Source organism: Gasterosteus aculeatus, chromosome 9 (genome assembly GCF_964276395.1).
Source record: "Gasterosteus aculeatus chromosome 9, fGasAcu3.hap1.1, whole genome shotgun sequence".
Taxonomy (NCBI): Eukaryota; Metazoa; Chordata; class Actinopteri; order Perciformes; family Gasterosteidae; genus Gasterosteus; species Gasterosteus aculeatus.
This window is the reverse complement of record NC_135696.1, coordinates 10,684,392-10,705,922: the sequence shown is the minus strand read 5'-3', so window position 1 is coordinate 10,705,922 and position 21,531 is coordinate 10,684,392. Positions and strand designations below refer to the sequence as shown.

The following is a 21,531-nucleotide window of genomic DNA, read 5'->3' as shown; positions in this document are numbered from 1 at the left end:
ATGTTCTTCACATGTGTATAAAAACTCAGCGTCTTTAGTGCTCGGAGACGCCATTTCCACAGAGCACCGTGATACGTGCCTGTGTATTTGACCTCCTGCTTGCAAGCAATAAATGGACTTTTTGCAACTTTGATCATTCATCAAGACTCGGTTTTATCAGACAAATCATTCTCTTCTACCAAGCTTTTATTGAAATATTCCACAACAATTTGGCGTCACGAACAGGATTCACTGACCGTCCGTCAGGCTCCAGGGGACCGTCCGGGGAAAAAGGCCTTTTCCAGGATCACCAACTGATGATCCTGCCTCATACCTCCTTAGACAAGAGAGAAAGGACCGGCGGAAACCAGAGGAGTCCTGATTGACGTCACGTGTATCCAGCGAAAAATAATTAATTTCTACAAACTCGGGTAAGAAGTTGAAATTCCCATTATAAAGTAAGAGTAAGAGTTGAACATAACGGAGACGGATGACTGATCAAGTGGTTGTTATAGTCTGGGGAATAAAATTATTTTTTAACATTTTGCTGCATGGGTTCGCAACCTGGTCGGTTCGATCTTTTAATATATTTTCTAACCTTTGTTTTGTTCGTGTCTGTGGTTTACGTCACGCGATGGCCGTAAGAAAACAATATCCTTTCTTTATCAAAATGTGTAGCTGCAAGGCTGCAGCCTCGTGAAGAAGTAGCGTTGCACATGTCCTGAAGTGTTCCAAGACACGACCAAGGTAACCAGTTGTTTTAAATCCACGACACCAAAAGGTTCCCTCCATGCTGATCTACGTCAACGAAATGAATAAATTATACTGAGGATCAGATAATTGCTGTGTGTCTTCGTGGCGCACTGCTAAGAGCAGCCACCAGGATGATATTTTGATGTTTTGATCCCCCGGGTTTGAATCCAGGTTGTGCCGATCTTTCCTTTAATATATTTTTTCATGTAAATGTTTTCATACGTGGCTGTGATGTGGTGCTCACTTATACAATCGTAAAAGCTGCAATGGATTTGTGATGCGTTTTGTAGATTTTCAGCAATATGTTTGTGAATGTGTGACGAATCAGGGAACTGAGGCGGACACATCTGCAGCTGTGGAGTGAACACAAACACGCACGCGTAGGGAAACCAGTAGGTGGAAAAACCAGTAGGGGTGTAACACCGGTTGCGTATTTCTCCGCTAAACTCGACCCTGTCGCTGCAGGACTGCCACAATGTTTGCGCGCTGTGGCCGCGGCTGAAAAGGCGCTCACTGCCTCACGTGGCATAGTGGGTTACGCACCACTCACTCTGCTCGTTCCGCACGCGGTTTCTTTGATTCTCCTCGAACAGAAATCATCTCACCTCTGTGCGGCTCGCTATTTGCGTTACCACACGTGTCTCCTGGACATGCCGAATGTCACTATAAACGTTGTACTAACCTTAACCCTGCATCATTACTTCCTATTCCTGGGGATGGGAGGACCACAACTGTTTGGCTGAGCTCCAAGCTCAGTGCACTCCTCGCCCTGACCTAGTGGACGCTCCACTAACTAACAGCGACATGGTAATGTATGTGGATGGATCCGCCTCCCGCGATCCTCAGTCTGGTGAAAATCGTGTTGGCTTTGCTGTTGTTTCTGACTCTGGTGTGCTGTGTTCAGGTCCTCTGCCATGTCACCTGTCAGCCCAGGCAGCCGAGCTCATCGCTCTGACCGAGGCCTGTAAACTGGCTACGGGTAAAACAGTCACAGTTCACACTGACTCTCGCTTTGCGTTTGGTGTAGTACATGATTTTGTGGTGCTGTGGAAACACAGGAACTTCCTTAAATCGGACGGTAAGCCCATCCTACACCACACTCTCATTGCTGAACTGTTGGAATCCATCTTGCTACCCACAGCTATTGCTGTCTGTAAATGTGCAACACACACGTCCAATACGGAGGATGTATATATGATGCTCGAGCAGACTCTGCTGCAAAAGCTGCTGCTCTGCTTCCGCTTCCCACTACCTGTGCTCTAGTGTGCTCTGAGGAGTCAGTTCCCTCCTCTCTCACAGCGATGCAGTCACTCTCTACCCCTGATGAAAGACTGCTTTGGTCCACATCTGGCTGTGTTTACACCAACGGTATCTGGACTGGACCCGAGGGCAAGCGGTGTTTACCTAAACACTATTTTGCTCATTATGCTAAGTTGACTCATGGGTTAGACCATGTGTCAAAAGGGGGAATGTTATGTGCACTTAATGAGACGTGGTTTACAAAAGGGTTGACAGCATATGCACAAAAATTCTGTTCTGCATGTGTCACCTGTTCTACTCACAACGTAGGCAGGCCCGTGGGCGTGTCCAGCCAGGCTGCACACCCACCACCAACCCGCCCATTTGAGCACATTATGATGGATTTTGTGGAGTTGTCTCCATCACAAGGTAAGAAACACTGTCAAGTGATGGTGGACATGTTTTCCAAGTGGGTGGAGGTTTTTCCATCAAGCAAACAAACCGCTACAACAGTAGCCAAGGCCCTAATTTCTGAAATCATCCCTCGATGGGGCATTCCTTCTAAATTAAGTGACAATGGTTCTCATTTTGTCAACCAGGCCATTACAGAATTAAGCGCATACCTGGGTATTGATTTAAAACCACACTGCGCATACCATCCAGCCAGTGGCGGGGCTGTGGAACAAGAAAATGGCACACTCAAAACCAAATTGGCAAAATGCTGTGCAGACACAGGTCTGCCCTGGACAAAAGCCCTGCCTCTAGTGTTGATGCGCATGAGAAAATGAACACGAAGCAACCTGAGTCCCTTTGAGATATTGTTTGGTTTTCCTCCTCACGTAGGAACCGAGGCACTGACGGCACCACTCCCTTCAACCACATTATGCGAACATGAAATGTTAAAATATTGTGCACAACTGTCTTCTGCTCTGTCTAACATACAACAGGTTGCAGCCGCCCTTCCAAAACCAGCTGAAGGCCCACTCCACAAGCTGAAACCTGGTGACTTTTTGGTGGTGAAAGACTTCAGGAGAAAAAAACTGGAAAGCACAACGCTGGCAGGGACCATTCCAGATCCTCCTTGTCACCCAAACAGCTGTCAAAGTAGATGAGAGGGCAACTTGGGTCCACGCGTCCCATTGCAAGAAGGTTCCAGTACCATCAGTGGGCTCAGGCGACCCTACCCCCACAACAAGTGTCAATCAACCGACACCACCGATCCAGTGACCACGGACGGGCAGTTGACCGACAGACACACAGTGCATTGTGATCTGTGTTGACTGTCTACAACGCGGATGCCTCACAAGAAAGAAGGTTGGCAGACTCCACATCCCAACGTGTACCTGCGGACCAACACAAGAAGAAGAACACGGCCAGGACCCCTCCACATAGACACAGTAGTCGTTTGTGTCACTACGGTTTTATTCATATTATTGCTTGCTTCAGTTTCATTATCTAAGTATCTTTTTGTGATTTTGTAATCAGCTATCTAAAGAGTGGTTTACATTTGCTTGCTAAACACGAGACATGGTCTCACAAAAACATATTTTTTTGCAATATTATGTGTGATTAAAGAATAATCAAAAGAGTGGAATGTAATGGTAAAAATATGTTATAACATTGTTTTGTGCTAAAGCCGTGTCTCAAGTGTCCTGTATTTGACCCTGATGTGCAAAGAGCAGCATGATACAAAATGTTAGTTTGCAGCTGTGCCCTGAGAAGGGAGGACGGTTGACTCAATCTCATAGAAGCTTCAAAACAAAGGATTCCTCTTCATGGCCTTGGTTGATATCTTATTCTGTACGAAAGTTCTGGATCCAAGTTTTACTTTCATGTCAATTAATAATGATTTGCAGCGGCCATTGAGGAGGATCTTGTGTGTGTGTGCTACCCTCAGCTTCACCTGGGTTCTTATCTCAACCTGCTTTGCAGCTTCTCGTAGCTGGCACGGAGAATGTTCTTCACATGTGTATAAAAACTCAGCGTCTTTAGTGCTCAGAGACGCCATTTCCACAGAGCACCGTGATACGTGCCTGTGTATTTGACCTCCTGCTTGCAAGCAATAAATGGACTTTTTGCAACTTTGATCATTCATCAAGACTCTTTGACGGTTTTATCAGACAAATCATTCTCTTCTACCGAGCTTTTATTGAAATATTCCACAACAATATCTTACCTCATTATTTCGATTTTCCAAAAAGTCGATCCGTATTGAAAGTTGGCAAGATATTCACAGATTTGGACTTTTTTCCAGTATTTTACAAATACGGACCGGTCCGAGACTAAGAGCAGCTTTTTCTTCATTTAAAAGAAAAATGAATCTGTTTATTTTTTTTAGCTTTTTTACATAGGCTACTTCCATATTGTGTTGAAATGCAAGCTGCATTGGTTCTTGCATTGTTGATAGAAAATCATATTTGTGACAGATTTTTTTTTGTCTTATAGAGAAGGTAATTAAGCTGTTGATTTTCTTTAATTATCAAATAAAGTAGGAAGTGATTAGCAACATCGGAGTAGCAAACTCAGATTTGAGAAAATTTTGAAAATCGAGATGCATCGATAATCGTTTTATCAGTTTAGAATCAAATCGTTGACCTCTGAATCGGAATCGAATCGTGAGGTGCCAAGAGATTCCCACACTTAATAGCTGAAAGTGTGAAGGAGTTGAAAGGTGCGACGGAAGAAATAGAAGATGATGGCGGAATAAAGAATAGAAGAACAATACTTGGAATGCTTAATGCATTCCAACAAATATCACAGGGGTCTTCCATATTAAACCAATGAACATAATGTAATTTCTACTTGGAGGTAGCTACAGGGGATGCAGTCTATACAGTGAAGGAAGTTACTTTGACTTTTGGTCTTCTCGGTCTGGTTAACTATATATGAGCTAAAATGGCCATATAGTTTAGAGTAATATGTTCAGGACTAAAATATTGATTTCATTCAAAATTGGGTGCAATGTACTATAAACACAATAGGGCACGTAAAGCATGTAGGCTCACAAATATAACAAATAACCACAGTGTCACCTAGTGGTGACATGGACATAGATTCAAGCCTGGTTCCTTGGGTCGTGTAAGAATTCATGTAGAAGATCTCGCCCCCTTCATAAATCTTTCCAGCAAAAAATGAGGGGCAATACCATGTGCAAAGGTTGTTTATTTCTGAAACATCCATAAAGAAAAGTAACTTGTGCAGGAGTAACATTTATTTACAAATACTCATTTGAAATTTAGTCCTTGTATTGTCACATACAAGGATTAAATTCCAAAAGAATATAAAAATATCAACAGACATTTTAGGTATAAAGAGTGTGCTGGCTATGCTAAAACTTGAAAGTGCTTTGGTCCATGGAGACCTGGGAGAAAAAGTTGTCTGCAGTAGCGTCAGGAACCATAGACTCATCAGCTTCATTCTGGAAGACAGGCTGACAAAAGGCATCACAGGATTCTTAGCAAGCCTTAGCATGTTTTTAGAATCATTTAACGGTTTAAAATAGATTCTATGGATTGGGACCATTTCTGTCAGCTGAGAAATGCTCTAATGTTAGAAATATTCAATTTTGTTAGAAGTATTCAAGACAGATCAGATAGCTTTAAGCACAGGCTACTTCATTTTTGTACCACATATTTCTTTGTCAAGTTGGTTACGTATAGTTTTCCACTCTGCCAGATCTCCCATGACCATTGTGAATACATGCACGGTCACACATGAACAACATTAACATCCACCTCCTGTTCCTCTTTGCTCAGCAGCAAAGAGGAAACAAATGATCGTTCTCTTCCAGTAGGGAGGCAACCATTCAATATTGGTAATCTTTAAGGCGAATATTGCCTCTGCAGGCAATGTGATAATCAACGACCTAGTCATGCTTCCTCAGCGAGTCTATATTATTACCATGTATGTGTTGAAGAGAGTGGATAGCATCTCAAAAAAAGATAACTATCCAATTGACTGTTATTCCTCAACAGACTTGGCAAATTCAGCAGAGTACAACAGATGCAGAAGAACTCTCTACTTGGCTCTTCTGTATAGATCCCTGTTAAGCAGTAAAACTTACCTCTTCAAAGAAGAATCTGTCCATGATGTTTAGAGAGGACTTGTGGACAGCTTCGTTGACATGGAACTGAAGTGCCTTGATCATGTCCAAACCATTCAACTCGTCAATCATTATGCAGAGTTTGTCAATCTCACCCGCTTTGTGTGCTCTCTGTAGAGAAATTAAACCTGTAAGACGAATCGTTCCTTTGCTGTGGTCATCCACTTTAATCTGTGACTGTCAAGAATCCATCCGCATCATTCAGGCTATTGTGTGGCAGATTCAATTCGGTAGATCTTCCGGGTTATTAATCTCAAAGAGCCACATTTTTAATCTCTTTAATCAAGACCTAAAAGAAATGTCTGCTGCCAGAAGAATATGTAAGTGTAATTTTAAAAGCATATTTCTCTTAAGTTCTTTTTCTTGCAGTTCTGGCCAGTACTTTACTCAATCTACTCTTTGCTTTGCTCAACTGGCTGGTTTAAAGTTTGGTGCCTTTTCCTTGACTTGCCAATTTGCACAATTTGATCTAATTTACTCTCAATAAAGTGCTACAGTTTAAGTGTCAATGCACACGCAATCTGTAAATATGATCATTGTGAAGAACAAACTCCTGAAGTTGGATCCAAAAGGTGTCTTCTTGAAGACCATATCATGTCAGACATATTTTTTGCTTTGACATACGTCTTATAAAATATGTCTAGGAGTGGTTTACTGTGGTTTAGCACCTTTACGGCTTAATTGTTACACAATGATACTGTGTACAATGTGATACATTACCAATAACGTAATAAAGTATGAATTGGGTGCATTTAGACTTTCATCAACACCAAGATAAATAATGGACAGGCTGTACAGTGAGCCTCAGAGGTCAGCATTCAGATTTAACTACACGAACAAGCTTGCCTTAAGCAACTACAATGCAAACATTGCAACAGGCTTTAGACAATATACCTGTAGAATATTGCAGATGGCATCCAGGATGAGCAAGAGGATTTTGCTGTCTTTGGCTTTCAGCAGGTTGAGCAGAGGCGCCAGCACCTCGCACTGGACCAGGAAGGCCACTTGCTCCACTGTCCCACCACTGGTGTAGTTGGTGACAGCCCACACAGCCTCCGTCTGAGTATTGTAGTCTCCCTAAAAACATACATGTCATGTTTAACTAGTAGAGACACTGAAGATATACTACAGGAGTAAAATAATGAACATGCATAATCCACAGCAGGTTGGGGAGAAGACGAGGGGCTGTGCTACTCAGGTCAAATCTTATTTTTAACTCAGAAGTTGGAGCCTGTTGGGGTTTTAAGTAGAAGTGAATGTCTAGTCATAGAATTTGTAGTACGTGTAATGATGTAACCGGCTGCACTGTGGCTTTCCACACGTGAACTATGAGAACAAGCAAGTAACAGGAGAGCATTTGCATCTGCTGTTGTTGGCCTATCTAGATTGCTAGTTAGTCCAGTTTCTTTATTCTTACCTGGAATTATATGAACTAGTTATTTTTGTTTGTTTTACTCGGGGTGACTGAGACTCAAAGATAACTAGTTAAGAGTTAAAAAGTGCCGTACTGTGTCGTTATTCAGTTGTATTGGGGACTGGGGGCATATTATGAAAATTCCACTTTTTTTGTGCTTCTATACGTTCATTTGGGTATCTGCGCTGTCTCCCAACACTAAAACGCTGGAAAAAAACAACTCACGCGGCTTGTTGTGGTGTGGTGTTGTGTTGTGTTGTGGTGTCAGAAACAATATGCTTGAGTGTGTCCATTGGGATCACCACCAACGTCTACGTAGATTTTAAAGCACGTCCATGTAGGGAGTGGCCTTGGACCGCCCCCCACCACCACTGGGCAGGCAGCAGCTAGGGGAGCGAATCTCGTGGAGGGGGGAGGAGAGGGGGGAGCTGACTCATTAGCATTTAAAAGGAACAGGCACTCAAAACAGGTCAATCTGTGGGGAGGTGTTTTGACAGGGTAAAAAGGGTGCGGTTTGAAATGATTCTTGTGGTATTTTGACCAAAATATGTTAGAAACATTTCATTGAGACCCCAAGGAACCATATCAACTTGTGGAAAAATGGGCATACGATGGGTCCTTTAAGTCTATTTCACTTACTACCTTTTGAGGGAAATAGAATTGGTACATAATCAGCTTTGGCATATTGCGACCTTGTCTACTGACCTGATGTAGGATGTCCACAAGGATTGGCATCAGGCCAGCATTGATAACCTCTTGGATCTGGGTGTCTTTGCCAGCAGTGATATTGGACACTGTCCAGACGGCTTCCTTCTGGATATTGGGCTTCTGGTGACGCAGCAGGCTGGGGAACATCGCCAGAGCGCCTGCATTCAGTACACACTGCGTCTGCTCGTCTGTCCCAGTCACAATGTTCCCAAGTGAGTGCAGGACCGGAGTCTGGGAGGGCAGAGAGAGCAAGTCAATTATCTGTAGTGTTCACGATTTCAGAACGATACATAGGAGGAATGTTCAACTATTTCCAGACACACAAGTCCATATAAAAATAAAAACGCAACAAAACAAAGTACAAAAAAAAGACATTTGCTCCAATGTTTCCAGAATATCAGTGTTAATGCAAAATGCAGCTGCATGCAAAAGCAGACTTAACTTGATTTTCACTTAATGGTGCACATGTGCCCCAAAATCAGTCCTAAACTCAGCAAACACACCACAGGAGTGAAAAAAATGCTTGAAGTTTGAAAAAAATATGACATACAGAAAGTTGTTTTCTTCAGCTTCAAGGTAAAGGTAAAATATACACATAAAAGGGGGTTTCTGTGGCCTGTGACCAACTTGAAGAGCGATGGTATATGTGACCGTAAAATGAGCTGGATCCTAACTATGTTTCACCTTTGCCAAACGCCGCCATGAGTTCAGAATCTGACTTTTAACAGAGCAGCTTCTTCTGTGGGACAACACACATACCACGATGGAGAGCTCCCCACAGGCGAGCAGCGGTACCAGGAGGGGCACCAGGCCGGCTTGCACCACCAACCCGATCCTCTCATTGGACGAGTCAGTCAGGTCGGACACGGCCCAGCAGATGTTCTCCAGAATCTCCCGGTCGTTGTGTTGCAGGAGGCGCACCAGGGCCGGAAGCAGCTGCTGCACCGCCGTCAGAGGAGGACCCGGGTTCTTGTTCTGACACAAGTTGGACAGCGTCCAGGCGACGCAAGACTAGGAAGGTGCATTAGGAACAGTGTTATTTGACAACATCATGGTTTCATAACTGTGATAGTTGTCAGGTTAACAGATACTGGGAATACGTTTATGAAACGACTGTGAACAGAACGATTGCCAAATGGGGCCGGGTGATAATTCAATATGCTCTTTGCAGAGAATCAGATATCATAATTTCGCAGTACACGATTACTTTGTATAAATAGTTAACCAGCACATACTATCTCATTCAAAAAATATTCTGATAATTGGTGTGCACATGTAAAGAAAGTCAGCGTATAGCTGTACATATTTACATGAATCACCTGCAAGTGGAATAGAAGTAGATTTTACCCTGTTGTTTTTTTTTGTATATATTGCCGGGTTTTGCTTGATAACCGATAAAGCGGCCATGAGCAGAGCAAATGAGGCAGATTGCATCGACCAGAATGCACCTCGGGAACCAATCGGCTATTGTTTGTCAATGATTTAACTTTGAATTGGTGCAAAATTAGCTTGTTAAAGTGGCTACTTGTGACACATGGGTCTCTCAACTACAAGTCCAGCCTTGCATCTCAGCTTTCTTTTCAGACTGTGGATAATGAGTTCTTTGCAGGGCCACAGCGCCATGTAATTCAAAAAGCCTCTTTAAATCATTTTGAATGAAACTCACAGGGACCATGTTAAGGTCGGGGACAGCCAGCAAGGCCAGGAGTGGATTGAGACCACCGTGATTGATCACAAGGTCTCTGAAGTTGGGTCCATCACCTAGATGTGAGCGGGGAAAGGTTGTTCTCCAACTACCAGAATATGTAGAGGCAGCTTTTCATTATGATGTTTAAGTACATGTGTTTAATGTTTAAGTAAGGCTATTGTGATAGATCATTGGTTCCTTCCTGTCCTGCGTGAATCACCATGTCAAAAAACAAAACATTTAGGCACAAAACTTTTACATTAAATTCAAAAGCCCGTGAAAACCTCTTTAGACAAAAAGGCAATTATAGCTTCACACAATTTCAACAATTGTTCCTCACATCACACCTATCTCTGCAAATAAACAGTACCTGCGATGTTACCCAGGGCCCAAATGCCCTGCTCGCTGATGTGCGGGTGTGGTGACGCCACCAGACTGATGAATGCCGGGATGGCCCCACCCTCCACTACGGCGGAGGTCTGCGCTGAGGTACATGAGGCGATGTTGTTCAGGGTCCAAGCGGCCTCAAATTGGATGGGGGGGAACTCCGATAGAGCCAGAAAACTGACCAACCTCGGGATAAGGTTGGCAGCAATGATGCAGTCAATCGTTGGATAAGATTCTCTTGAGATGAGCATCCTGTGCACCAGGACAAAGAGACGGTGGGGAGTTGACAACAGCAAAGGAACTTTTGCCTTTGTTTAAATGTTAGTTATAACTGATGGTTGCCTGTTGAACATGTTTGGGAACAAATTGACTTTCAACTCAAAACCAACAAGAGAAACAAGTATTTAGAAATGCCGCTATATGGCTGCAGGAAATCTAAAACCAGTCTGTTTGCAGCTCACATCCAAAAATGTCTTCACGTTATCATGTTTTTCTATCTTTAGTCAGAAAGTGTCATGGTTAGCATTGCACAATATAGTATCATGTAAAAACTGGTCGGTTAGAAGTTCTTTGAAGGGATTCAGGGTTCTTGCACCATTTAAAAAGTAAAATGTAATGCTTTTTAAGACCTTTTTAAGACCTCAACATATATAATTTAAGACCCAAAAATGTCACAATTTCTTTGGAATATGCAATTTATTGCCTCCTACAATTGAAATCAAAACTTTTTTTCAAATTAGGAGTCAGTATAATAACTGACAATAACCCTTCCAACACGGTTTGGCCAATATAGATGTAAACAATCAAAGTGATTACTTTGTGATGCAGAACAGAGCCAACATAACATAGATAAATTTGGATTACACTAAACAACACAATGCATTGCGAATCGGGGAATATGGCAGCAAAGACGCCACGTATGGCATCATTAGATTTAAATAAATTGTGCCTCGTCACAGTATAGAGAACCCACAGTACTAACTTCTTCTCTGAGGGTACCGTTAGGCACCCTCAGAGAAGAAGTTTGCAAAATTTGCACTTCCCCATCTTCTTTGCATTTTCAACCTCACATCGACAACCACGTAATGGCGACACGCAGCCTGACGTCAGCCTCTGTAGTCGACGTACCGTAAACATCTATTCAATTTACAAAATACTAAATTAATCAACTAGTAGATGTTTTACGATGCGCCACTGTGCTTTCTCGTCGTCATTAAGCGCACCGGCAAAAAAATTAATACATAGGGCAACTTTACGTGAAATTTAAGACAATTTAAGACCTTAAATTTTAATGAATTTTAATTTAAGACATTAAGACTTTTTAAGGGCCCGCGGGAACCCTGGGATTGTACCTGGCTGCCTGTGTGGCCTCCAGCTGAACATCTAGATTCTGGCTGTTTACTCCTCCTACAATCTCTTCCAGAGACCAGTGCTGGGAAGGCCAAAGAAAGAAGAGAAGAAGCCGGTTATCTATCGGCCCAGGACACCGAACTGGAGCATGCGTTGTACAGGTCTAGGCCAGGCTTACAGGATCAAGACATAGCAGTTCAACCGTAACAAAGATGTGGAGCTAACGCTGGTTGTTGAGACTATTTGGTGGTGACAGGGCTGTAATCAAAAAAGGATACACGGTGGGTCCTCCTAAATCAACAGGGTGATTCAACTATTTTACATCAAGGGAAAATGCTTCACACCGTCATCATTTGCAGCGTTTATGGTAAAACTAACTTCTTCTCTGAGGGTACCGTTAGGCATGGAGGCTGTTGCATCTCATGGACGGGGAGCTAAGCTAAGCTAAGTTACACAGTCAAATGTGACAGATGGAAGTTGTGTTGTGTTACTGGCGTCCGGTTCCCTCTTCCCAGCCAGAGCCGGTAAATGAAAGGGGCGGTGGAACAGACAAAGGTGGGCTGCGGTCTACCTGTGCGTTGGGACCTTTCTCTTGGAGAGGAGAGGTGGGCTCATCCAGGAGGCTCTGGACGTTTCTCTTCTTTAGGATGTGATCATCCTTCTTTGCTTTCCGTAACTGCACATTGACTTCCGCTCGTCTTCGTCTCATCTCCTGAAGAAGTTAGCGATGGGAAGTTCGTGGGGTGTAAGATATTACCGACCATTTTACCGACTCGGTTCTTTGAATTTCGTTCAGTAAAATGAACGTTCATCGAATCGTTCACGAACGACACATCACTAGAAGAAGTCGAGCAACATTAAATCATGAGCCATTTGTCACGATGAGCTGTCCCCGGAGCCCACGATTAATGGAACACGGTCGACTGTTACTGGAGGAACTTACATTGACCCTTTTCGCTTTGTTTTTGAACTGGCCGAGACGATCATCGCCGTCGTCGTTGCTGGCTGACATTGCTGCCCGTTGAAGAGGACGATCGGTTCCAATAGGATTTTAAAGACCCTGTTAAAAGATGATAAACGTTGAGAAAAGTGACCGTTTGTACCAACGATTGTTTTCGCGCCCTTCCTCTGCGTTAGCTAACGTTAGCTAGGCGGTTAACTAGCTAGGCTAGCATTTAACTGGCTGCTTGACTTGAGGCCAAGCCGGTTATCTAACACCATGTGGCTCGCGCACACGGAGTCTGCCTGGTAACGTTATAGACCTCAAAGCCCGCTGATAGAACGATAACACACCACTAGTATAAGAAACAACTCCAACTAGTAATGTACATATACAGTTAATTAGAAACGAGTATGTCGCCAACAGCATGTGCGACGTCCTTACCTTAGGTTTCTTGTATTTTTGAAACCGACATGACGTCATTTATATACCACCCTATTTTTCTGAGTTTTGATTGGTCCGACGCTCATAAGGTGCTCACGGGGAAAAAAAGAAGAGACGCTTAAAAAAACAAAGACGTTGTCAAAGGCAACCGCTGTCGGTATCGCGAGATAATATGTTGTTTTAAGATGTTTTACATATTTGTAAAACATCGTTGTGTATTGGTTGTATTTAATTGCGGCCCATTATAGCTATCCCCGAAATACAAATTGGACCGTGAGTGTCATTTACTGTAGACAGCAATGTACAATTCAATTTAATATGTTTTTATAAACTGCTTTTTATATTCTTTGTTTCCCACCTCTGGTTACGTATTGACCCAGTGGCCTAATGGATAAGGCATCAGCCTCCGGAGCTGGGGATTGTGGGTTCGAGTCCCATCTGGGTCGTATTTAGCTCCTTTTCGGTGTTTATGAATAAATCCGTGCTAAATGACAAATTAAGTATATCAGTGATTCTACTCACTCAAACCCACTGTTTTTGTATTTTATCTAGTTCAAACATAAGGACAAATACATACATGCACGCACTAACGGTCTAAAGCCCAGTGTATGCTTCTGCGTTCAGAGCGACGCAGAGCAAGACCCCCTTGCGTGTCCCTTGCGTGCCTTTTCACACCTCCTTGCGTGCTTGCGTGTGTCGACACATCGAAAGCGACGCAAGCCTCCCGCAGCGTACAAGGCTGCGATTGGTCTGCTAACTATATCCTTTACGGAGTCTCACATTTCCGTTTTCATAGCCCAATACCACTGTTATTAAAACGAAGAATGTTTACGAGAGGTATGTCCGTGTACGTTTTGATAGTCCCCTTTACCGTAAAAACCAGAAAACGAAAACACTCGTTTTTCGTTTAGAACCAAAGAACGAGACAAACTCAACTTTTTACTCCCTTAATCCCTTTTGGGCTTTGCCCATGAAACGAAAATACGAAGCAGAGCCGCTAAACCGGAAGTACGCAGATTTTCATAGTAAGAGTCAACGCGTTTTCTAGGTTTTACGGTAAAAGGGACTATCAAAAGGTACACGGACCTGTAGCTATATGGAAGAGGCTGTTTTGGGCCCAACTACCAAAGTAGTCAGAGCAAGGACCTTTTGTTTACATATACATATACAATACATATTAGCCAGTTTTAAATGGGTAACAGAGGTGCTCAGGCAAATGTAAATTCTTCAAAATGTATAATTATATATATATAGTCCTATATTAGTTCTACTATATTATGTCATATCAGTGTTTCCCCTAGATTCACAACTATGGGGGGGGGGGGGGGGGGGGGGGGCGGACGTACCGGAGGGGGGCGTGTGCGTTGGGGCGCAGATGTAATGGTAGGGAAAACACTGTACATGATATTATTTATTTATATCTAATATGATATTAGAAGTATTAGAAGAAGTATGATGCCATTTTTGCTATATTAGTTAAATTATGTTATGTTATATGAAATTAGAACTATGAAGTATGATACTATGTTTGATATATTAGTCCTATATTATGTTATATGATATTATAAATATGAAGTGTGTGTATCAACTGGCAGCTAACTAGCTAACATCATGGCACGGAGGTCTTTTTTTTCATCGCCGACCATTCAACAACTCAAACATGAATTAAGAACATTTTAATATGTCAAAGAACCATTTAATACCCCAAAAACCTGCGCAATTCACGCCGAGTAGCAGGGGCAGGAGAGCGTGTGATAGCCTCTACTTTGGCAGTTGCGGTGCGAACCTGACCTCTTCCCACCTCCTTACCCAAATACAATTTAATTATATTTAACTGTGTTTAAGTTATTTATGTAGGTTATTACAGATGTATTTAATGCTGGACTTTTGGTTTCTTTGTATGTAATCATTATTTGTCCCACTTCAATCCTGAATGTAAACCGAAGAGGTCAAAGGATGAGAAGATCTAACGTTGATCTGTGTTCCAAAGAAAATGACTAGTTTTATTGCCGTCAGATTTCTTACTATTTTGAAAAAAAGAAGCCTTAAGTTATCACTGATTGTGTCCATGTTAGTTGCACCTCAAAGACAGATTTTAGGGCAGCTTCTCGATTGCACCAAGACATTTTTTCCAATATTATTGTTAAACATTCAATTCTTATTTAAGGACGAGTAGTAGTAGTTACTGAGCCAGCGAAGCCGGAGGCATCAGTAGCCGCAAAGTGGTAACAACAAGAGGTGGACTCACTAACACCAGCATCACACTTTGCCAGCAACAAAGTGCTCAGATTAGGAAGCCATAGAGATGGGATGTACTTTACAGATGTTATTGTACTGCTGGACAATTTTTCTAGATGGACTGAAATGCTTGATTGGTGTTACAAGAAGACATCGTCAGCACTTGTTATATTTATCTCTTTCTTGTAAATAGGTCAAATCTAGAATGTGAAATGATGCCATGACCACCATGTTTCCCTGTTGGCATGTTGTGCTCAGTTGTTGTGCCACTGGAGACAACCTGTCCAAACATTCATTTCTTCTACTAAATTACATTCCAGTGTCATTAAACTGCAATCTTATCTACATATTGAGGGACATGTTTATCTCAGGTTACGGTCACAGTTTTCAGTTTTAAAACCCTCCTCCCAAAACAGGCTTCAGTAGACCAGTGTTATTTGGCGGCAAATACATTTTCTGTAACAGTGTCATGCTGGTGTGTCCAACATGCTAAAGAGCAGCTAGTCTGTTGCAATGACTATCAAAACGTACACGGACCTATCCACTATAGACCTGTGATATATTGCCGTGTTCAATATATGTTCTTTATCGAGCAATAAATATAAACCCTTTACCACTAGAGAACAATATGACTTATTTACTGTGTGATCTTATCCGATTTAATCTAATCGATTGATGGGTCGCAGTGTCTGATTGCAGCCACCAGAGGGCAGTCGAGCCTCGTTTAAATTTAGTCCACCCAGGCGGCCCAAAGGTAAAAGCGCTACCTCGCATCAAGGTGCACTAAAGTTACTCGAAAAGTTGCTGGAATCATTTATCCCAAAGTTGACTGTGTATCATATTTTTTCAGCTATTTGTCTAAAAAAAGGGAAGGAAGAAGATGTTCATTATTTGCACATAAGAAAGAGAATCTCAGTTCGCTTTTACGTAAATATTACTTGTTGAGCAAAAGAGAATAAGTACACAGAACCGTATTTTTCCATCTGGTAAACAGCCGTGGCCTAGATTCTGTAATCCATTCATGAATGAAAGGAGTGTCATGTCAACGTGTTTACTTGTGTTTTAGGGACGTCCCACCGTCTCCTTCTCCGTCCCATCGCATGTCATTTCTAAACCGCTCGTATAAAATCTCAGGAATTCCGTCTCTGCAGCAGAAGTGTGTCCACACTGAACATCTAGGAAGGATGATGGGGATTATTCTGTTTCTCTTGTTTCTAGGGTTTCCTCTCGACAAGACGGAGGAGCATGGTATCAATGGTAAGTGTACGTTTTCTTTTTACCCAGTCATTTGTTGTGCATTTTTATGTGCTACAGATGTTCTTTACTTTTACCCACTAACTTGTTGTTTACCATGTAGCCGTCTTCTAAAGGGGGCTATTTTTCCTACTAGTACTTTCCCTGCAACATGGTCTGTTGAGATGTATTTATTTCTCTATTTACTGTTCAACACCGAGGCAATCCTTGGGTTTGGATTATACCAACACAATGCCCCTTTCATCGGTATTATGTTGAATTCTTTTTAAAATTGTATATATAAAACTACAAGGTGAAACATCACAAATGTTTTGTCCCCAATAATCCAATGATTTTCAATTTCCAATACAAATATGTGATCTAGAGGAGCTGGTCGCATTTCATTACTTTGATGGATTGGGTTTCATTAAAAAAATCTAATATCTGAGCTGTAGATTCTTATCAAGTAAGAGATCTACGACGCAATTATGCTCAGATCAATCAGTGTCATACTCTAGAGGCAGTTCTCACGATCAAAGTTCCCGATAAACCTCCAGTTGTACTCTAAACTTTGTCCCACTTCATTAATTCATCTGAATAAATGTCCTCATGTAAGTAAGATGAATCCATTTGTGTGTCTTATTGTAGAAGCAGTGGCTTTGATGTCACAATTACACACCACATCAAATGGAAGGAAATGTCTAACTGAAATACAACTTTTTCGTTTGTGGTCAACCCAGAGCTGTACACTCTGGTAGAAAAGGGTCAACCCATCTTTGTGGATCCGGCTCCAAACAACCAGAGCTGGGGTTTGGTCAAAGAGCCCTCTCTGCCCATTAATGAGCTCCTGGAGAAGAGCAGCAAGACCGGCGAGTCCAAGTTCAGCCTGCACCCTCTTCCCTCTGCCGTCTGGCCAAAGCACAGTGACCTGGCCCCCATCCCTCGCCACCACGGCCTCCACAACAAGAGCAAAAAGGGCCCCAAGAGTGACCGTCTGCTGGAGCACAACAGCGAGAAAACCCGAGGAGAAGTTGCCTGGCTGCTCCCCAAAACCCCGCTGACCGGAGCCACGGCCGCCGTCACCAACCGCACCGTGCAGCGGACCAACCAGGAGACCCAGTCCAACAGCACGGACGGACACCCCAACTCCAGACCCAGGGGTCCGGCCCTCGCTCAGCCTCAGCCGCACCAACCGGCCCCCTCGCCGCGCAGAGATACCCCCAACCGACGACTGGACCAAGAGGAGAACCGGCCGGGGAAGTCCAGACTCTATCAGTCGGGTATTGGTGCAGCGACCCGGAACAACAGCCGCCCGCCGGTGGTCCTCAACCGGCGCTCCTCCAGCCTGCTTTACCAGTTTGACATCTTGAGGCGAGGTACGGGAGGATTGGTTGGGTCCTTATGTGTGGCCCACTTATGCAGGAGCATCTTTGATTGTTTCTTTGTTGAGCTTCATTTTCCAAACTCCCCCTTTCAGAATATTTCCAAAGATTGAAATTATATACAACACATTAGATACAACATCCATACGCGTTCTAATGGAAACCCAGAATAGAAGCATGAACCTGATAATTAGCAGGACACGTTCCCTTTAATCTTTTGTGATGTAAAGTATCTCCTGCAAAATTAAAATAGGTTTATCTCAACATTTCATCTCAAAAAGGGTTCAAAAGCCACATTTGTTAATGCATCCGGGTGGCTTGTATAGATTTAACAAGCTGTCCCTGTCACGGTGGAAAGAAACACACGTTCAACTTTGCAGAAAAGAGTGAGTCATGGAACGATATCATGTACACTGGACTCCACAGACGTCTATCACAGAGTGATGGTTTGAACCCGACCACCGTTGCAAAGCCAGTGAGACGGTCCTGAGATTGAGATAGAAAATGTGTGTCTCACACACAATCTCACACACACACACACACACACACACACACACACACACCATCTCCTCCAGTCCCATGTGGAGGAATGCAACGCCTGGGTTTTGTAATGACAACCTTGTTCTTTTCTAATGACGGCGGAATGAGCGTCTGGCAGCAGACCGTCTCTTTCTTTCTCATCCCTTCATCCTGTCGCCTGCTTGTCTTCTCCTCCGCAGAGTCCGACTTCACACACGAGGCCTTCTGCATGAGCGATTGCAGGAAGGAGAAGGAGGAGAGAGAGTATTACTGCTACAGTGAGTTTGGTACGTACCCAACCAAAGACAAAGATGGTGTTTTGATCCCAAATGTTGGAATAGCTTACGAAAGTCCATAAAGGTCAAATAATTAACATGCCTGAACATTTTGAACACATGCCAGGCTTTATTCAGGTAGATATTAACTAACTGATCACGGTCTACTGCTTAGAAAGAGATTTGGGATAATAAACTACTGTATGTAGGCAATATATGTGGCAGCTAAACGTTATTTTGTTGAGACCATAGGTTAAAGTTTAAAGGAATAGTTGGACATTTATAATGTAATAATATAAGGCCTGCACAATAAATATGAAGCAACAAGCAGCTGGTTAGCTTAGCACAGCAAGAAGACTGCAAACGGGGAAACAGCCGGCCTGCTGCCGTCCAAATATAACATTGACTTCCAGCGTTTATAAAGTTCACAGATCAACTAACATGTTACACACTGTTTGTATAATATCATTTTGTTACTGTTGGACAGAGACAGGCTAGCCGTTTCCCCATTTTCAGTCATTGTGCTAAGCTAAGCTAACTGACCCCCCCCCTCTAACCCTTCAGATTTACTGAGCAAATAAATATAAGTGGTATCAATCTTCTCATCTCACTCTGGGCATTAAAGTCTATTTCCCAAGATGTCAAGCGACCCTGCGGACCTGTGCACATTCTGAATGCAGGGCTGATGTCGATGTGTCGTGTTCTTTTCATGTCTCTTCAACAGCTGTTAACGGGATTGTTTACGACATCGACGTGTTGCGTAATGGAATACGCATCGTTACACTGATGGTGAGCAGTGACGGCTTCTACAAGATGAGTCGACTGTATGTGACCCCAGACAGCTTCTTCTTCAAAGTTCGCCTCCTGGTCCTGGACACCTTCAAGTGCAGCAAGCCGTGCCCCGACATCAAGCTCGGTGAGCGAAGCGTTATTGTTATTCATTCACAAGACAAATCGTCCCAATCATTTCAAAACTGACCTCGTTTGTTCCCAAGGAACCCGATACATTATGATGGGCCAGATCTACCACCGGAGGCGCCACCTTCCCAGTGACCTCCTCAACCTATTGGGGGGTAAACTGAAGCCGGGAGACGGCCTCCTGCGAAGCAACAACTACGTCGAGAGATTCAACAAGCGGAGGCACCAGAAAGCCCTCGAGGCCACGCGCTCCAAGTGCAGGTGAACCCGAAGAGAAGACTTCCGCCTCCTGCTGCAGGGGAAGAGACACTGCAGCTCACCTGAACTGATCACAACTAAGTATTGTGCAAGATGGAAGACACTTTGCAGAAGGCACGGATCTATTTTTTTCTAACGGACTGCCATGACGTATCAAAACCCTGGTTTAATATTTTTTACTCCTCCGTAAAGTCCCTGGAGCATGGACTGGTGCTCTCTTTGATAGAAAACACAAGCCACTTCATTTAAATGGATTTTGCAGTATGGTTTTGTAACGTTTGGGGTTTCAGATGAGGGGGTCCCCACTGTCATTTCGTAAACTCCTCATTCGTTCATGGCTGGTTCATGAAGTCCCCCACGTTCAAACATTATAAAAGTGACTCACTTTCACAGGGCTATTAGTTCATAGAATGGGTGTATTATGTCATACTGAATCATAAGTCACGTGGGTTTGTTTGTTTTATTCATGTATACTTAGCGCGCCAATTGTTCCTGCTGAGTCCGATCCCGCCTCTGTAATCCTTATCCAAGCACACATTTGAGCGTATTTACAGTTTAACAGTTGCACGGTACATTTTCTGCGGGAAACCTGGATCGCACTGTACAAATCCAACATTTCAGACCTGTTGATTGCTTTGATTCCATTGATGTGAATGCAAAATGTTGCGTGGCACCAAAATACTGGTGTAGTAACACTCGATCCCCTGCGTGTTGTCAATGTGGTTGTTGTTGTTGGGGGGCAGGAAATGCACTATTATTGTAACAAGGCCCAAAAGGGAGCGAATGAAGGCTTGAACAAGCGGCAACAAACCGCAGTGGAGGAAGAGGGACGGGACGGCTTATTTTTCTAACTTTAATTATGTGCTCACGATATAATATGCAGACTGGGACATCAGAAGGGGCCCTGCTGAATGCGGAGCGGGGGTGTTGTTGTAGGGACGAGGCCATGAGTCTAATCGCAGGAATCTGATCCTCTCCACACCTGGACACACAACTTGTAGAAGTGCCTCCGCAACAGCTCCCCTTTGGGACGGCCCTCGTTTCTCTTGCTTACACACGGACACGTCGTCCCCTCGGGAGTCCCAGAACTGACAGGATGAGAGAAAAAGAAAGACGAGGGGAAGGTGGAGGAGAAGTAAATAAGGTTACGTAACAGGGAGGGGATTCAAGCAGGAGGGGGCATGTTGGGTCCGTCTTTCTAAAGGGACAGCCTGTTTAATCAGACATTTCTTGCTTGATCGTAGTTCCACCCTGAGCTCATGAAAGGGGAAACTTGCACTGAACGTTTACACTGCTTACATGAACCCAATAAAAAAGAAAACCTGTACTGGTTTTGTACTCAACGACCCTGTGGAGAATTCATTTGTGTTGAACCGCTGCTCCGATCACATACATCTGCCCACTGACCCAAACATCGTCCCCCGTTATCTTTCCCAGTGATTGCATGGGAAGGAGCCCCCAAAGTAAGTCACTCTAATTAGAGTGCAACAACCATGTTCTCTGTCTGGCCTCCGGGAGGAGAAACCAACCCGGGGGAACTTGGACGTCGAGGCAGGCGAGGCTAAGCCTCTTTTCTCCCCGCGCCCGTCTGTCAGCTCGGCCGCTCGGTTCCCAGGCCGGAGGAAGCCTCTATCTGCGATCAGCGCTGGAGGGAACACATGCAGGCGGGCAGGAAACAGGAGCCGGCTTCACATCTTGGCTACTG

The 21,531-nt window shown here is 43.6% G+C and overlaps 2 protein-coding genes, 1 long non-coding RNA gene and 1 other non-coding gene across 11 annotated transcripts; 3 read left to right on the top strand and 1 right to left on the bottom strand.

Annotated features, from left to right (window-relative positions):
- Window positions 1-46: 46 nt before the first annotated feature.
- LOC144383362 (uncharacterized) lies at window positions 47-4,058 on the top strand. The gene is made up of 2 exons (XR_013450726.1): window positions 47-1,539; window positions 1,637-4,058. It is a non-coding gene; the product is annotated as an uncharacterized LOC144383362 (long non-coding RNA).
- Window positions 4,059-5,115: 1,057 nt separating this feature from the next.
- On the bottom strand, window positions 5,116-13,282 carry LOC120825044 (importin subunit alpha-1). Of its 8 annotated transcripts, none has more exons than XR_013450723.1 (11): window positions 13,004-13,282; window positions 12,563-12,679; window positions 12,191-12,331; window positions 11,622-11,701; window positions 10,253-10,521; window positions 9,862-9,956; window positions 8,880-9,206; window positions 8,193-8,426; window positions 6,968-7,150; window positions 6,035-6,201; window positions 5,116-5,401 (listed from the first exon to the last, which is right to left on the bottom strand). XR_013450723.1 is itself a non-coding variant. In XM_040186362.2 (11 exons), the coding sequence occupies exons 2-11, from the start codon at window positions 12,629-12,631 to the stop codon at window positions 5,300-5,302; spliced, it is 1,650 nt and encodes a 549-aa protein (XP_040042296.2). In that variant the 5' UTR covers window positions 12,632-12,679; window positions 13,004-13,282; the 3' UTR covers window positions 5,116-5,299. The 8 variants fall into 8 exon arrangements, 5 of the variants coding, with proteins under 5 accessions (XP_040042296.2, XP_040042297.2, XP_040042299.2 ...); XR_013450724.1 differs by having other exon boundaries at window positions 5,116-5,389; XR_013450725.1 differs by having other exon boundaries at window positions 8,955-9,206.
- Window positions 13,283-13,376: 94 nt separating this feature from the next.
- On the top strand, window positions 13,377-13,449 carry trnar-ccg (transfer RNA arginine (anticodon CCG)). The gene has a single exon. It is a non-coding gene; the product is annotated as a tRNA-Arg (tRNA).
- A 2,499-nt stretch (window positions 13,450-15,948) lies between these two features.
- Window positions 15,949-21,169, top strand: LOC120825812 (uncharacterized). Its single transcript, XM_040187653.2, has 5 exons — window positions 15,949-16,498; window positions 17,215-17,850; window positions 18,576-18,662; window positions 19,375-19,566; window positions 19,646-21,169. Exons 1-5 carry the CDS (start codon window positions 16,267-16,269, stop codon window positions 19,831-19,833), a joined length of 1,335 nt encoding a protein of 444 aa, XP_040043587.1. The 5' UTR covers window positions 15,949-16,266; the 3' UTR covers window positions 19,834-21,169.
- Window positions 21,170-21,531: the final 362 nt, after the last annotated feature.